The sequence below is a fragment of the Colletotrichum navitas genome (genome assembly GCF_030913465.1).
Source record: "Colletotrichum navitas strain CBS 125086 chromosome Unknown LY79scaffold_45, whole genome shotgun sequence".
Classification (NCBI taxonomy): Eukaryota; Fungi; Ascomycota; class Sordariomycetes; order Glomerellales; family Glomerellaceae; genus Colletotrichum; species Colletotrichum navitas.
The window spans coordinates 64939-78526 of NW_026850591.1; the positions used below are offsets into that span (position 1 = coordinate 64939).

At 57.0% G+C, this 13588-nt stretch overlaps 2 protein-coding genes across 2 annotated transcripts; one reads left to right on the forward strand and one right to left on the reverse strand.

Annotated features, from left to right (window-relative positions):
• Window positions 1-2800: 2800 nt before the first annotated feature.
• Window positions 2801-3505, forward strand: LY79DRAFT_270368 (uncharacterized protein). The gene has a single exon (XM_060552014.1). It carries the CDS (start codon window positions 2851-2853, stop codon window positions 3418-3420), a length of 570 nt encoding a protein of 189 aa, XP_060412345.1. The 5' UTR covers window positions 2801-2850; the 3' UTR covers window positions 3421-3505.
• A 1095-nt stretch (window positions 3506-4600) lies between these two features.
• LY79DRAFT_518992 (uncharacterized protein) lies at window positions 4601-5566 on the reverse strand (the record flags this gene model as incomplete). Its single annotated transcript, XM_060555088.1, has 1 exon — window positions 4601-5566. One exon carries the CDS (start codon window positions 5564-5566, stop codon window positions 4601-4603), a length of 966 nt encoding a protein of 321 aa, XP_060412346.1.
• Window positions 5567-13588: the final 8022 nt, after the last annotated feature.

A 13588-nucleotide genomic window follows, 5' to 3' on the forward strand; every position in this document is an offset into this window, starting at 1 on the left:
GTTCGAGAGTTCCATGCAGCGCGGCGGACTCCCAGAAACACTGTTCCCTGGCGAGCTGTGCCTGACCGCCGCAGGCATCGTCCTTTCTCGGGTTTTAATTTATTTTATTTCTTCGTCTATATGTTCTCCTTCTGGCGAGATGGCGATCACCATCTGCGGGTCAAACAAGCATTTTGTTCAGGGTTGGGGGAGAAAAGAATAAACTTTGGGCGGGTTTGATGAAGGGGGAAATGGGTTTTTGCTTCCACAAGCAACATAGTAGACGACGACTCGAGAGAGAGCGAGAGAGAGAGAGAGAGAGAGAGACAGAGAGAGGGAGAGAGACAGAGAGATAGACAACGAGCCAACTGTGCCAGCGCGGCGCTTGAAGGTCTCATCTCGGCGTCTATACCGCGCCCCCCACCCCATCCTCCCGAGATTAGGACCGGTGCTCCGGGAGAGGAGGAGGGCCCATCGTTCATTAAGGAAATGTCTTACCTTGGTCGGCGGCCACGCCGTCCACGGTCCCCGTCGTCTCTAGTAGACAGCCGAAGAGGCCAGCAAGGCGGAAGGCTCTCATATCACGACAGATCACTGGCAAAAATCGAGAGAAGTGGGGAGGAGTGGGATGATTCAAGGGTCACCGACGAGAGACGCATGGCCCAAACCAGAAACAAAAGCAGCAGAAACGCTGGGCGGCCGCGGATGGGGCGGGGAGGGCGTCTCAATTTGCGAGAGATACCGTCCCGTATGGGCATCTAATAGACACATTCGCTTAGGGAACCTTCTTTGTGCGGAGGTTGCGAATCATACGGCGGCATAATAAACTTCCCCCAAACCCCCGGGCCTGGTAGATCAGAAAGGGGGGCAGACGGAGGACGAGACGGAGGACGACAAAGGCGCCCAAGTGCTGTCGAGCCGTTGTCAACGTTTCGGGCACCAACGTTCTTCAGAGAGAAACTTTGGCGTTGCAGGCCGAGTCAGGACGACACATGATGATCTGGACGTGGCCTGATGACCGTCCCTCCCTCCCTCCCTCTCCTGGGTCTGGTCCGGCGAAACGCGCGGATGCCGCACCGGCGACATTCAACGTCGGCTGCGGGTGCTACACCCCTCGGCATCGTCTCTTCGGGGCCAGGCAGGATCTTTGAGGAGACGGGCACGATGACGAGGTGATTACCGCGCGCATCGTCGAGTCAAACAGCAAGAAACCATCCCAGTCCTTCTCCTCCCCTCCCCTCCCCTCCCTGTGATGTTTCCAAAACGTCCAGGTTCTAAATCGCGATGCTACCGTCGCCTCGCCCTCTCCCCTTTTCTCACTTTCCTCCCGGCGTGCCTCCCATTCGTCCAGCGGGCCAGTCTCACCGAATTAGAGTTGACGGCCACAGTCCTGTGTCCCATCTTCCCCCCCCCCTGCTTGCCAACCCGTAGGTCCCGCGCTGATCGCCGAACATCAGTCAACTCTCTCTCTCCCTCCCTCTCTCTCTCTTCCCCTTCTCCCGCACTCTTGTTTCCGACGCTGTCAAACCAGGCTCTGGCACTTATTGGTTCGGACAAAGTGCGTGCGTGCGTGCGTACGATCCCCATTGGCACATTGTCACTTTGTCACTTGGCCTTGGGGGTTAGAGGAGGGGAAGAGTGCCCACACCACCAGCCGTGCCCGTCCTGGGTACGCATGATGCGCGTCTAGAGTAATTGTGTGGCACTATCACAGCGGGTAAACTATGATAGTCGGCCGCTGGATGAAGGGCGGCCCTGGAGGCTCTTGGATCGGCTCCGCGTGAGCGTGAGCGGCTGCAGCGGCCACCCTGACGTTCTCGTGTTAGCCGCAGGAGAAGGCAGCCTTTCTCTCTCTCTCTCTCTCTCTCTCCTGCGACCGCTCATATAGTTTAATTGATTGGTAATTGGAAGAGGCGCATAAGCCGAGGTGCTCGCAGCCGAGGTGCTCGCCCAGGCCGCACGACGCACTCGGCCGCAACCTAACCTACATCGCCCGCCGTGGTGCCGCGTCGAGCGAGCACACGGACGCACGGCAGCACCGACGAAGAAACAACGAGGTCTAAGGAGGGAGGAGAGAAGCCAACTCCGTGACGCGCACGAGACACGGCGAGTCAATTGTACATGGCTGACAGGGCAGGGCGAGTTCCAAACACTCATCGGTCAGGTCTCTCTCTCTCTCTCTCTCTCTCTCTCTCTTACAGCAACCTCGCCCATCCCCCCCGAACTCGGCCGCGAATGACGCGAGGGGACGGAGATTGGCCAAGGGGAGGTGGGGGAGGAAAGGGAAACAAATGATGGGATGTCATGCCCCGCCCCGGGACTTGCGGGAAAGAAACTCCGTTTCCGTTTCATCGCATGAGGCAGAAGAGGCAAAACACAGAAGAAGCCGGCGTAGAGGGAAACGACGGGAAGCATAGAGAGAGGGTGACAAACCAACCAAACCAACCAACCAACCAACCAACCAAGCCAAACCAATCGATAACCCATCTTCAACCGTCTCAAACCAGAGGCAGAGAGAGGTTCGGCTGTGTTGGTCGCATGACTTCCCCTCCCAGCACGGGCTCTCTGTTTTTGACGTACGGTCTGAAGTCCGGACCCTTACGTGAGGATTAGCAATGGCATAATAAGACCAGCTGAAACGGATGGCAAGACATACATGGACTAGACGCCCTCTCTCCCTCTCCCTCTGTCTCTCTCTCGCACGTACGGAGGAGGGCCGCAAACCACGCTAGGCAAGGCAATCAACCTTTTAAGCGTAAATGGTTACCTGTCCCATCCCAAGCCCTTTTTTTTTTTTTTTTTTTTTTCTCTGACATTATCTGCAGCGTCGATCATCTGCCCCCCTTCCCCTTCCCTCGCGTTGTACGTACGATGTACGTGTCCCCGGGACGACTGTTCCTGATTACACACCGGTCTGGAGACGGGACGTTTCTTGTTCCGCTTCCCCCCCATCGTTTGCCTTTCGTTTCGTTTCCTTTGCTTTCCTGTGCTATGCTATGTTATGCTTTGCCCTGCTTTGATTTCCTTTCCGATCCTATCCCCTCGTCTCTCCCCCCGAGTTCCAACCTAAGCAAGTCAAGCTTCTCGGAGAGGGCGAGAAGTCTTCAAAGGGGGAGGGTTGACCAACAGTCCGCACCTGTGTATCAAGTAAGAAAAGTCAAGTCCAGGCCGGCCATCTTCGCTGCAGCCGTAAACCGTATTGTCCTTGCAAACGGCAGGGGGGGTTTCAAGGGACATAAGCATAAAAAAAAAAAAAAAAAAAACGCCCGCCGCACATGCCCGCTGTATCGTGTGTTTGAAGAGTGTAGTAATAATGTAACGGTCTCACATATATACGCGCGCGCGGTGGGGAGGGAGGGCGTTTTGTTTAGATGGAGAACGGCCGAGTACAGCCAAGTTTCCCCCCCCCTCGTCTGTTTTATGACTTGGGTTGGGATGTAGACGTTGCCAAGAAACATAGGTTACAACGAAAAGCCAGAGAGAGAGGACCCTCACGACTCGACGTTCGCCTTGGGACTGTCACAACTTGCAAAGAGATGGGGGAAACACGGATGGTTTGTTATGGAACTTTTTGTTTGATTCTGCGTAGCCTTTCCTCTCGCCCCCCCCCCCCCCCCCTCCTCCTCCTTTCTATTTACATTACCACATAATCATACATTTGATATAATTCTTCGGTCGAGGGGCCAGGGTAAAACAGATGAGCAACTCAAAAATAGAAAAAACAAGTGCCGGTGTCGGGGGATCCGCATGGGATGGAAAAAAACCCAATCTCATCCCGGCGATGCCCTCCCCCCGTCGGAACCAAAAATAACATCAAATAGAAGAAAGAACCGGCCCGCAAAACAACGCACAGTACCACACACACCGGATGTACAACTCGAAACGCCTGTAAATGCCATGTCATTGCCTGGGGGGACTTTTGTCCGCGACCAGCTTTGCCCCAGCCATGATCCGCGCCTCGTTGCGCCATCAAAAAATCGACAGAAAATAGATAAGAGAAGACGAGGAAAAAGAAAAAGATGATAAAAAAAAAAGATGAAAATAAATAGGGTTAAGCGTAACACACGTTGGAGAAAGGTAAAACCCCTTTCCCAACCCTAGTAGAGCCCGTCCGTCCGTCCTCTTTGTCATCCTTTCGACCACCCCCGTCCCCTTCCGAGAGGGATCGGGTCTGTGGAGGATGGTGTTTGTTTGTTTCCAATCCGTGGGGAACCCTTGTTATTGAACGCCGTTGAAAGAAAGCCGTTTGGGTGGAGGGGGTTTGTTTGGTCGTTGCTGATTATACCTGTTTAAACCGGATGTCGTTCTGGTCCGAGAACCAACCTGTCGAGTTGTCGTGGCGGCGGTGGCAGTCATGGTCTACCACATTGGGTATCTTTTTTTTTCTTTCCTGTTGAAACCGGTCCGCGTTGCGTTTACCCTTTCCCATCCCAACCCTCCCCCTCCTTTTCGTGCCCAACTCTCTCTGTGATTGTAGCCGCCATTCCCGATTTGAGAAGCCCGTTTTTTTTTGTCCCCGGTCGTGCTCGTCATGATGCAATGATATCAAGTAAAGAGTATAATATAGAAAAAAAAAACCCCCCCAGTAGGAAGAACCGTCCGTGAGCTAGGCATCTCGGGCTTAGTTGCTGCCGCTCTCGAAGTTGTGGCAGCCGCGCTCGTGACGCTTCATGTTGCTGCGGACGCTAAAGGCCTTGCCACAACCGGCGTGCGGGCACTTGAAGGGCTTCTCGCCCGTGTGCGAGTGGCTGTGGATGCGGAGGGAGGAGGGGCGCGAGAAGGCCTTGTTGCAGGTCTGGCAGATGTACCGGTCCTGGCTCTGGGGGAACGAGGCGGCGGAGGAGGGGGAGATGTAGTGGTGGTGTTGCCACGGGTTGGATCCGGCAGGGCCGAGACCGACGGGGACGGGAGCCATGGGAGGGAACTGCTGGGGGAGGGGGCGCTGGTAGTAGATGCCAGACATCTGGGCCTGGGGAGGAGGCGTGGGCTGCATGGACGGGTAGTAGGACGCGGCCATGGGGTTGTGGGCGGGCAGGAAGGCCTGCTGGAACGGCTGCTGGGCGTACGAGGCCTGGACGGGGACTCTCGAGACCATGGGAGCCATGTGGCGGTGGGCGTCGGCCTCGAGAGGAGGCGTCGACTCGTAGTAGTAGTTGCTCTGGGGCTGGGAGACGACGGAGAGCTGGCTGACGGATCTTGTCGAGGGCGAGTTGTAGCCGTCGAACGAGGCGTCGGAGCTCATGGGCGGCGAAGGGGGGAGGCCGCCGCGGCCGTAGTGAGACGAGTTCGGCCTCGTCTCGGACTTTTGGGAGCATGCCGAATCCAGAGTCTGTCTTCTGCTGCTGGTGTAGCTGTTGCCGTGTTGCTGGTAGTCGGCCCGGTCCGTACCTTGCTGAGGGATTTGAGGGTGAGTCTCTGATGTGGGCGAGCCCTGGTCGGCGAGGCCGAGGAGATTTGAGATGGAGGGGAGAGAGCACTTTGATGTCTCGTCCATGGGTGGCGACGGGGGAGGCTGAGGCGGCTGGACGTATCCGTAGTGTGCGCTCTGCTGGGCAGCGTACGGGTTCGATATTAAAGCGCTCGCCATTGTTGCTGATGATGCGGTCCGAAGAACTTTGGGTTGTGTGTGTGGGTGTGGGTGTGAGAGAGTGAGAGGGAGAGAGAGAGATAGAGAGATAGAGAGGGAGAGAGATGCTTGTTTGCTACTGGGTTTGGATGCTGCTCCTTCAGGTAGAGGTGTGTCTCTTTGCCTTGATCTTTGTTATTCGTCAATGGTGCGAAGATGAGGAAGAGATGATGATGACGGTGATGATGATGGTGGTGGTGGTATGGTGGGTGGGCGTTGGATATTAGGAACGCAACAAATATTAGATGTAGAGTGGTGATTAGCCCCAAGTGCCAGCTGGATACTAGAGATTGGATTTGCTTCGGGAGTTTTCAGGATTCCAAAGGATATCTCGACGAGGGAGGAGGGGATGGCGGGTAGTTTAAGTATGAATCGGCCTGGCGAAAGAAGCTTGTTGGTGGGTGGATGGAGTATAGGTGGCAGATGGGGGAGGCAGGTATATCAGATCTCCCGAAGTAGAGTGGAATGGGTGATCAAGCGTAAATCCACACGATGATCCCTGAACGATGGGATGCCACAAAATCGCCTGTCACAAATTGTGTGTGGGTCGAGAGGAAGAGAGTGGCATACTACTAGGTCGTTACGCCAGGCCTGGGGACCAGACGAAAAAGACGGCCATGGGGGTGTGGTGCTGGGATGGCACTCAAGCAAGGGTCAGTCCAAGGTTGTCGGAAGGCTTATACACTACGTACTGCAAGGTTCGACGTCGACAAGGGGGGGGGGGGAGGGGAGCAGGAGGAGAGGAGGAGGAGAGGAGGAGGAGGAGGAGGAGGAGGAGGAAGAAGAAGAAGCCGGGGCTGTCCTCGGTACTCACAGGTAGATGAGACCGGGTGGGAGGCTGTGAAAGGCACAGCCGGATGTGTAGCAGGGACACCCACAAACACACACAAAGAGAGAGAGAGAGAGAGAGAGGAAAGGAACAATACAGAGTACGAGCATGGTATGGTACCGTTACCTGCCTCTCGGACAGAGCCTGCCTATAGCACCTCCTGGATAATGGGACGACAGGGCCAGGGGAGGGCACAGGGCCCGTTCTCTGACTTGGGGTGCATCGGGGGGATCCTGAACAATGCTTGTTGTGTGCCTGGACAGCAAATCACAACAACAACGATCTTGAGTCTTGAGTGGGAAGAAGGGGAACAGAGAAGACTTGAAGGGGAGGGGGGGGGGGGGGGGGGGGCTGGTTGGCAGCAGCAGTACGGAGTACATGGTTTACGTAGCCGGGATTGCGGGTGAGATCGAGAGCAACGAGCAACTGATCCCCCCCCGGTCGAGGATGGATCAACGTCTATGGGATCGCTCGAGGTCAAACGGTCACTGGTTTATGCAGCGGGCAGGGCTTCTGCTTGCCAGAGCTATCCGTTCAACGCCACTCCTCTCCCACACGAGAACGTACTGAGAGAGAGTCCCCTACATGTCCATGGACGCACGCCTCCCCTCCTCTTCCTCTCTCTCTCTCTCTCTCTCTCTCTTTCACTCTTTCACTTACACACCCTCCTCCGTCTTGCCGACACGCCCCTGCTCACCCCCAGCTTCCCCCCCCTCCCAAGGCCTTGGTGCGTGGGTTGCTGACATGCCCAGAGCTAATCCGGATCTAGTGCTGTCATGCATGGCACCACTCGGGCCACCATTTCCTGTTCTGGCTTCTGGTCCCGTTCCGAAGACGAGGGCAGGCAGTCTGAGGGGCCTGTCCCTTGTCCTGTCATGAAGGCTTGTGTGTTTGGGACGGAGGCCCAAGGGGTCGGTCTAGGGACGAGGCGAACCCACCCTCAAAGCACGAATCTACTACCTACCGGTACTGTTATTGCTGTGCAGCTGCTCGTGGGCTTTGGGGGGGGGGTGGCCAGTCGCTCGCGCAGGGCACCACATACATACACCCACCCACACACACACACACACACACACACATATACACACACTCACATACACTTGAGACGAGTAACGACTCTGTGCCTGACTGACGTCGGGGGGGAGGCGTGTGGCGTGTGAGGCCCCAAGAGCTTCATCGATACCCTGCCAGCCCTGTGCTGCGACCGGATTGTTGAGCTGATCTTATGCCGTTCATCGCTTCTGCCTCGTGTGTGCGTGCAGGTGCCAGAAACGTCATCCCAAGGCTGCCCACGAAGAAGGGCCGCCGCCGCCGCCGCCGCCGGGGTGAGGAAAACGGACGGTGCTTCGACGTGCCGTGCTGGGCCCCATGTTCGGATGACTGGTGTCTTGGTTCCAGAGAGTCCCTGATCTGGCCATGATGTGCACAATTGTCAGATCCGAGCTGGAACTCGCCCCTCCCAGCCCGCCGCCGATGCGAGATGATCCCAATTTTGGGTTCGCGTCTTGCTTGCTGCCCACATTTTGGGTTCGTTTCTCTGCCGTATGCGGCCGTTCGTCCAGGGGCCGCATGGCAGAGGGGGTCCACGCCAGACGGCACTGAGAACGGATGAAGCCCATCCCATAACACGGACGGGAAGGGCATTAAACTGCCACGTTATCCCGGATTTTCTGCAGGGTCTCGCGGGCAAGCGTGAGGGACGGGTGCTGTTTCGATTGACGCTCATGATCCGGCTCTTCAGACAAGCTTAACCGGAACAAGGCAGACAGCGAGCGAGAGAGAGAGGGTGGTCTGTAACGAAGGCGGTCCTGTTTTAGAGCCGCTCATGCACACAAGCAGTCGTCGTCGGATGGAGAGAGCCGGCGTGCTCGATGTTGCAAGAGCCTCTTCTTTTGCAACGGCCACGACCTCAACTGCCGTATGTTGGCCGCGGCGTCCTGGCGGATACCGCTACGCTTGGCCAAAGCCGGCACTTGCTCGGTCCAACGTTGACGCGGCGATCTCGAGAAAACGTGCCATGACTGCCGTGTGGACGGTCGAGGGTCGACGGTTGACTAGGGCATTTCAGGTAAGGCATTAGTCGAGTCCTGGCAACTCGTGAACTCTCTCTCTCTCTCTCTCTCTCTCTCTGTTCTCTTCCAGGCGATTTCAACCCCCCCCCAATGATCGAATCAAGTCCAGCAGACGACGAGCAACGACGACGAGCAATGACGACGCGTATCCCTAGATTAAGTTTTGGATTGCAGCCCCGACTGGCTGCCAGTTGGTGGCTTGAGGCATCCAGAAGCGCCCAGGGACGCTCTCCCGTCGTCTCCGCAAGCTCCAAGACAAGCGTTGCCGCTAAGTCGGCGCCGTCGACATCGTTTGCATCGGGCGGCCGTGCGGATGGGCCTGCGCACGTCAAGTTTGAGAGCGTCCAGCGTAGTTGTCAGCAGCTCCTTAGCCTCCTCCTCGGGCCAGGTCGGCGTGAGCTCCGACGCGCCCATCGCGTGCCCCCCCCCCTCCTCCCATCTTGCTGGCCGCCGGGTACATGACATGGAACCAGACGACAGTCGCCGTCGTCTCCGGCGTCAAAGAGACGGCACGGTATCGTGCATCAGGGGCACCGGGAGCCTGTTTCTCGAAGGGGCAAGACTCCATGTCGGCATGGTACGTGTACAGACAGACAGGTATGAGGGCGTATGAGATGTGAGATGTGTGTGTGAGGGGGGGGGGGGGGGTGAAGAAGGCGTGCGTGGGAAAGGTGTGGGAAAAGGCGTGGGAAAAAGGGGGGGTTGAGAAACAGACGGTCGGAAACAAACGCTAATTCCAATATGATCTTCAGTTTAGCTCCGGCGCCAGGAAAACCCCTCGCCTGCGCAGGGTGGCTTAAACCTTGCAAGGACAAGGGCGTCATGGTAGAAGGAGACCTTGGCCTGCCTCCTCTCTCTCTCTCTCTCTCACTCTCACTCTCTCTCTCACTCTCTCTCTCACTCTCTCTCTCACTCTCTCTCTCACTCTCTCTCTCACTCTCTCTCTCACTCTCTCTCTCACTCTCTCTCTCACTCTCTCTCTCACTCTCTCTCTCACTCTCTCTCGGTCGGATTCTCGCACTCTCTGCTCGCAAGGTAGCCTCCGCCTATCTCTGACCCTAGCAGCCCTTGCTGAAGGGGTCCGTGATCGACCCTTGGAGTGGACAAGGGCCGGGGAAGATGGCAGAGAAGGTTTGGGAACTGTAATGGGACGCATACGGAACGGCAACAGGTTTGCTGGGAAAGGCCAAGGTTCAAGGGGGGCCTGGGGAATCCCTCTCCCCCCCCCCCCCCGGGAGGAGGACGATGGCATGAAGAAGGCCTCGAGTTCCGAGAGACCCCAGGCACGACTTGTGCAACAGAAATGCCATCAGATGAAGCAGTGACTCGTCCGTTGTTGGGCGCATCTGACTTTGCCGCCCGTCACGCCGTGTTCCGGCCGAAATCGTCCCAAGTCTCGCCGCCGTGACAGCTTCCGGCCGCTCTGGTGTTTTGCGAGTGCTTTATTTTTTGCCCTGCGCGGCATGGGCGTCGGACGACAATGCCATCGCGGGTGACATGTGCCGTCGTGTGTTCTTTTGGTTGGCGTTTCGGAATGCGTAGCCGGGCGACATCTGGGAACTTCAGATGGCCTTGTCATTCATTACGTTCCCTTTGCATTTCTGCCCTATGCATTTTGCCATGTGCGTCGCCTTGTGACCGAAGAGCCTCCCTGAGACCCTAAACAACATCTCGGCATGGCACACACCTGGGGAACCGACGAAGACGAACAACACACACACACACCACCCCCCCCCTCCATTCTCTTCCCCAAGAGTCTTCCCCAAGAGAGACTTGTTGCACTTGCAAGGCTCGGGGGAACGGGGAAACGGGGGGGAGAGGGGACGTTGAGACAGAGTGCAGACTTCAAGACGTCGCTTAGAAGAATGGCTGACGACGGCGTCGTCTAGCGCACCCGTGTCAATCTTCGCGAAAGACCTTAGCGCCCTCGCGCGTGAAGACAACGACACACCGAGACATTCCCTCGCTGAGTTTCTGTCGGCAGTGAAGACTCTCTCTCTCTGTCTCTCTCTCTCTTTCTCTCTCTCTCTCTCTCTCTCTCTCTCTCTCTCTCTCTCTCTCGATCTCCCTCTCCCTCTCCCTCTCCCTCTCCCTCTTGTGTGACGAGGTTCCAGTGAGACTTGCGTGGCGCCAAGGGCTAAGGGCTAAGGGCCAAGGGGGGGGCACGCGGTCCGGCGGTTGCTTGCTTTTTCCAAGACCGGCCCCCCTTTCGCGGACGAAGCCATCACGATTCACGAGATGGCGTGGCTACCGCCTCGCCGCGTGCCAACGCCGAAGAGAGTTTTCCGTGTTTCGTTGCGAGGCACGCTAGACTCACACCAGAACCCGCCTTGGAATCCTTCACGGGGACTGCCAGACGCGCCTTTTGCTTATTCACCCGCGACTAATCGCACCGGCACCGTCTCTCTCGTATCGGTTTGCCGGCATGGCATACTATGTATTATACGTTAAGCAGCACCCTGGAGTAATGCAATAGTTCATGTTCGCTCAGTGCATATACGTATGTATGTATGTATGTATGTATGTATGTACTCGCTCGACGCGTCATCCATCTAACCCTGTTCAGCGCCTATAATACGGATCTCACCTTTTGTTATCCTCGCAAATGGTGTCTGCATACCACGCCGGCCGTCCCACGGTACCATCGCTCGCATCCTCGCTCACCGTTATGGGATGATGACCCCCCCCCCCCCCCTCCTCCACCCCCTAATCTCTCCATCTTCCCAATCGATGTAACGCCTCGTTCGTTCACTCGCCAATCGGTAGCAGCTGGGTGCCCCCCCCTCTCCCCGCCATGGGAGGATCGTGTGATGGGTGAGCGCCGCCGGCATCATCATCGTAGTCTCTTGGCCCGTTTTGTGCTCGTTGGTTGAACCCTGAAGCTACGTAATGGTCTGCGAGTTTGCCCGCTGCGGAGCACGTCACGTCTTTCTACTTTATTGTACTTTGTTGCACGTCACGCCGCCCACCCCGAGAGGGAAACATGGGAAATGAAGGGCCCTGGCAACGCCATCGCTCCAAAAATGACCTCGCAGATGAGCCCGTTCAGTTCAGTTCCTGGGAGTATGCCGTTGCGGCTGCAGATCGCTGGGAAGCCCGCCCGCCCACGTAGTCCTGTATAATTCATCCCCCCCTCCCCGAGTATAGTTTACTACCATATATGCGTATCCTCTATTTTGACCTTGGCTAGGGCGAAATGAGCATCCGGTAACGACTCAGTCGCCAGTTCGTTTGTTTCGACGGAATTACTTTGGCCCCCCCCTCCCCATCTTCCCAATTGGCAGCCCAGTCCCGAACCCTCGGTCTCGGTCAACGTCCTAAAGGAGCATTGGCGATCTCTGCTTTTCTTTGAACATGGCCGCGCACCAAGAGCGAAGATCAGTTTCGGACAGACATACGAAAACCGAAGCTTCCACGCGTGCCCGGGCTTTGAAGCTCTGCTAGCGCGATCCTCAGCAGCACCCTCCCCGAGTCCCCAAGCATGTCTGCCTTCTCCTTCTCATCCGCCGCCGCCGCTGTCGATGCGCGCGCGGACGGACAGACGGCCTAGACAGATCTCTCCTTGTGTGTGTCTCTCTCTCTCTCTCTCTCTCTCTGGTGGACAAGGGGGTGGGCAAGGCTCCGCGGACGAGCAAGGGTAGCCAGAGCATCTAGACCAACCTCGGCCTAGTTGTACCGAACGAAACGGCGTCCATCCAGATCGGGCCCAGCGCATGGCGCCCGCCAAACCTTTAGTACCGGCCAGTCTCCCTTTCCTCGTTGTTCTGTTCTGTGTGTGTTCTGTCCCGCCCACGCGCGCGCGCGCGCGCGCATGCAAGCAGCTGCGTGTTGGCCCTGCAGTATTTTGGGGGGGGGGAGGATCTCACAGCGAAGCGGCCGTACCTCGGAGCCTCTCTTGTGCGTGATCGATCGGATTGTACATACTTTGCACACGGCTGCGCATATCGACGTTTCCATATACCCCCGAAACCCTACCCGATTCTCGGTTCCCCAGGGCCGTACGCCGTCCTAGACGGATACAGAGTACACGGTAGACAATGTGGCAGTTGGACCGCTGGTCAAGCGCCGGTGGCGGGTAGCGGGTGCGACGCCTGGCCAAACACCGGGGCTTTTTTCTTCTTTTCTTTTTCTAATGACGGCACCGGCCTCTGGCTGCGAAGGAGGTGGCTGTGGCCCAGATCATCTATCTCTATGCAGCATACATACATCGGTTTCGAACCACAAGTCCAGCCCTCCTCCCTCTCTCTCGATGTTCCTAGTGCCGGGAGACGATGGCATATCCCGATGATAGAACTCTCCATCTCTTTTCTTGCCTTGTGTGTGTGTGTGTGTGTGTGTGTGTGTGTGCCTCTCTCTCTCTCTCTCTCTCTCTCTCTCTCGCCATGAGCATCTCTTTCGTCCAGTGTCTCTCTGGTTGTCCTAACCATCAGCCAATTTCCGGGTAGGCAATGGAGGCTGGGCTAGCCTTCTCCGTGTCACCCCCGTCGTGCAGGGCCTACCTCGAAGCGAAAGGCACTAAGGCGGTGATCGTCTTTGACTGCCTCGGGTATTCATTCTCCTTGGAAACACCCACAAACACCCACTTAGCAAGTCTTTGGTCAGCAGGAAACCAGGCGGGCACATTGCCGCAGCATATACGGATAGCAGTTAGCGTGCACTCTCTGGCTGGCTGGGGCTGCCACCCCCGCCCCCCCCCCCCCCGTCGTGTCGATCTCGAAGAATGTCCCACGCATCCGGGCGGGAAAAGCTGATCCAACCGTGATGGGCAACGATGTCGTGGGAGCCGGCACTGACCACTATACTGGTGCCGTGCTAAGCCCCGGCCTTGACTTCCTCTTACAAGATAACCTACTCGGAGAGTGTCCGCAGGGCAAAAGGCTATATTCATTCTCTCGCGGATAAAGGAGGCAGAATCCACTCCCTCAGGTCGAAGTCGATGAAGTGGGCGGGGGTGGGGAGCCACCGCCTACATCACCACCCGTGTGTGTATGCGTATGCGTATGCGTGTATGTGTATCGATGTGTGTGTGTGTGCCGTTCTCACGGCATAGAACGACAGATGCCGCGAACACTTGGCTCCTGC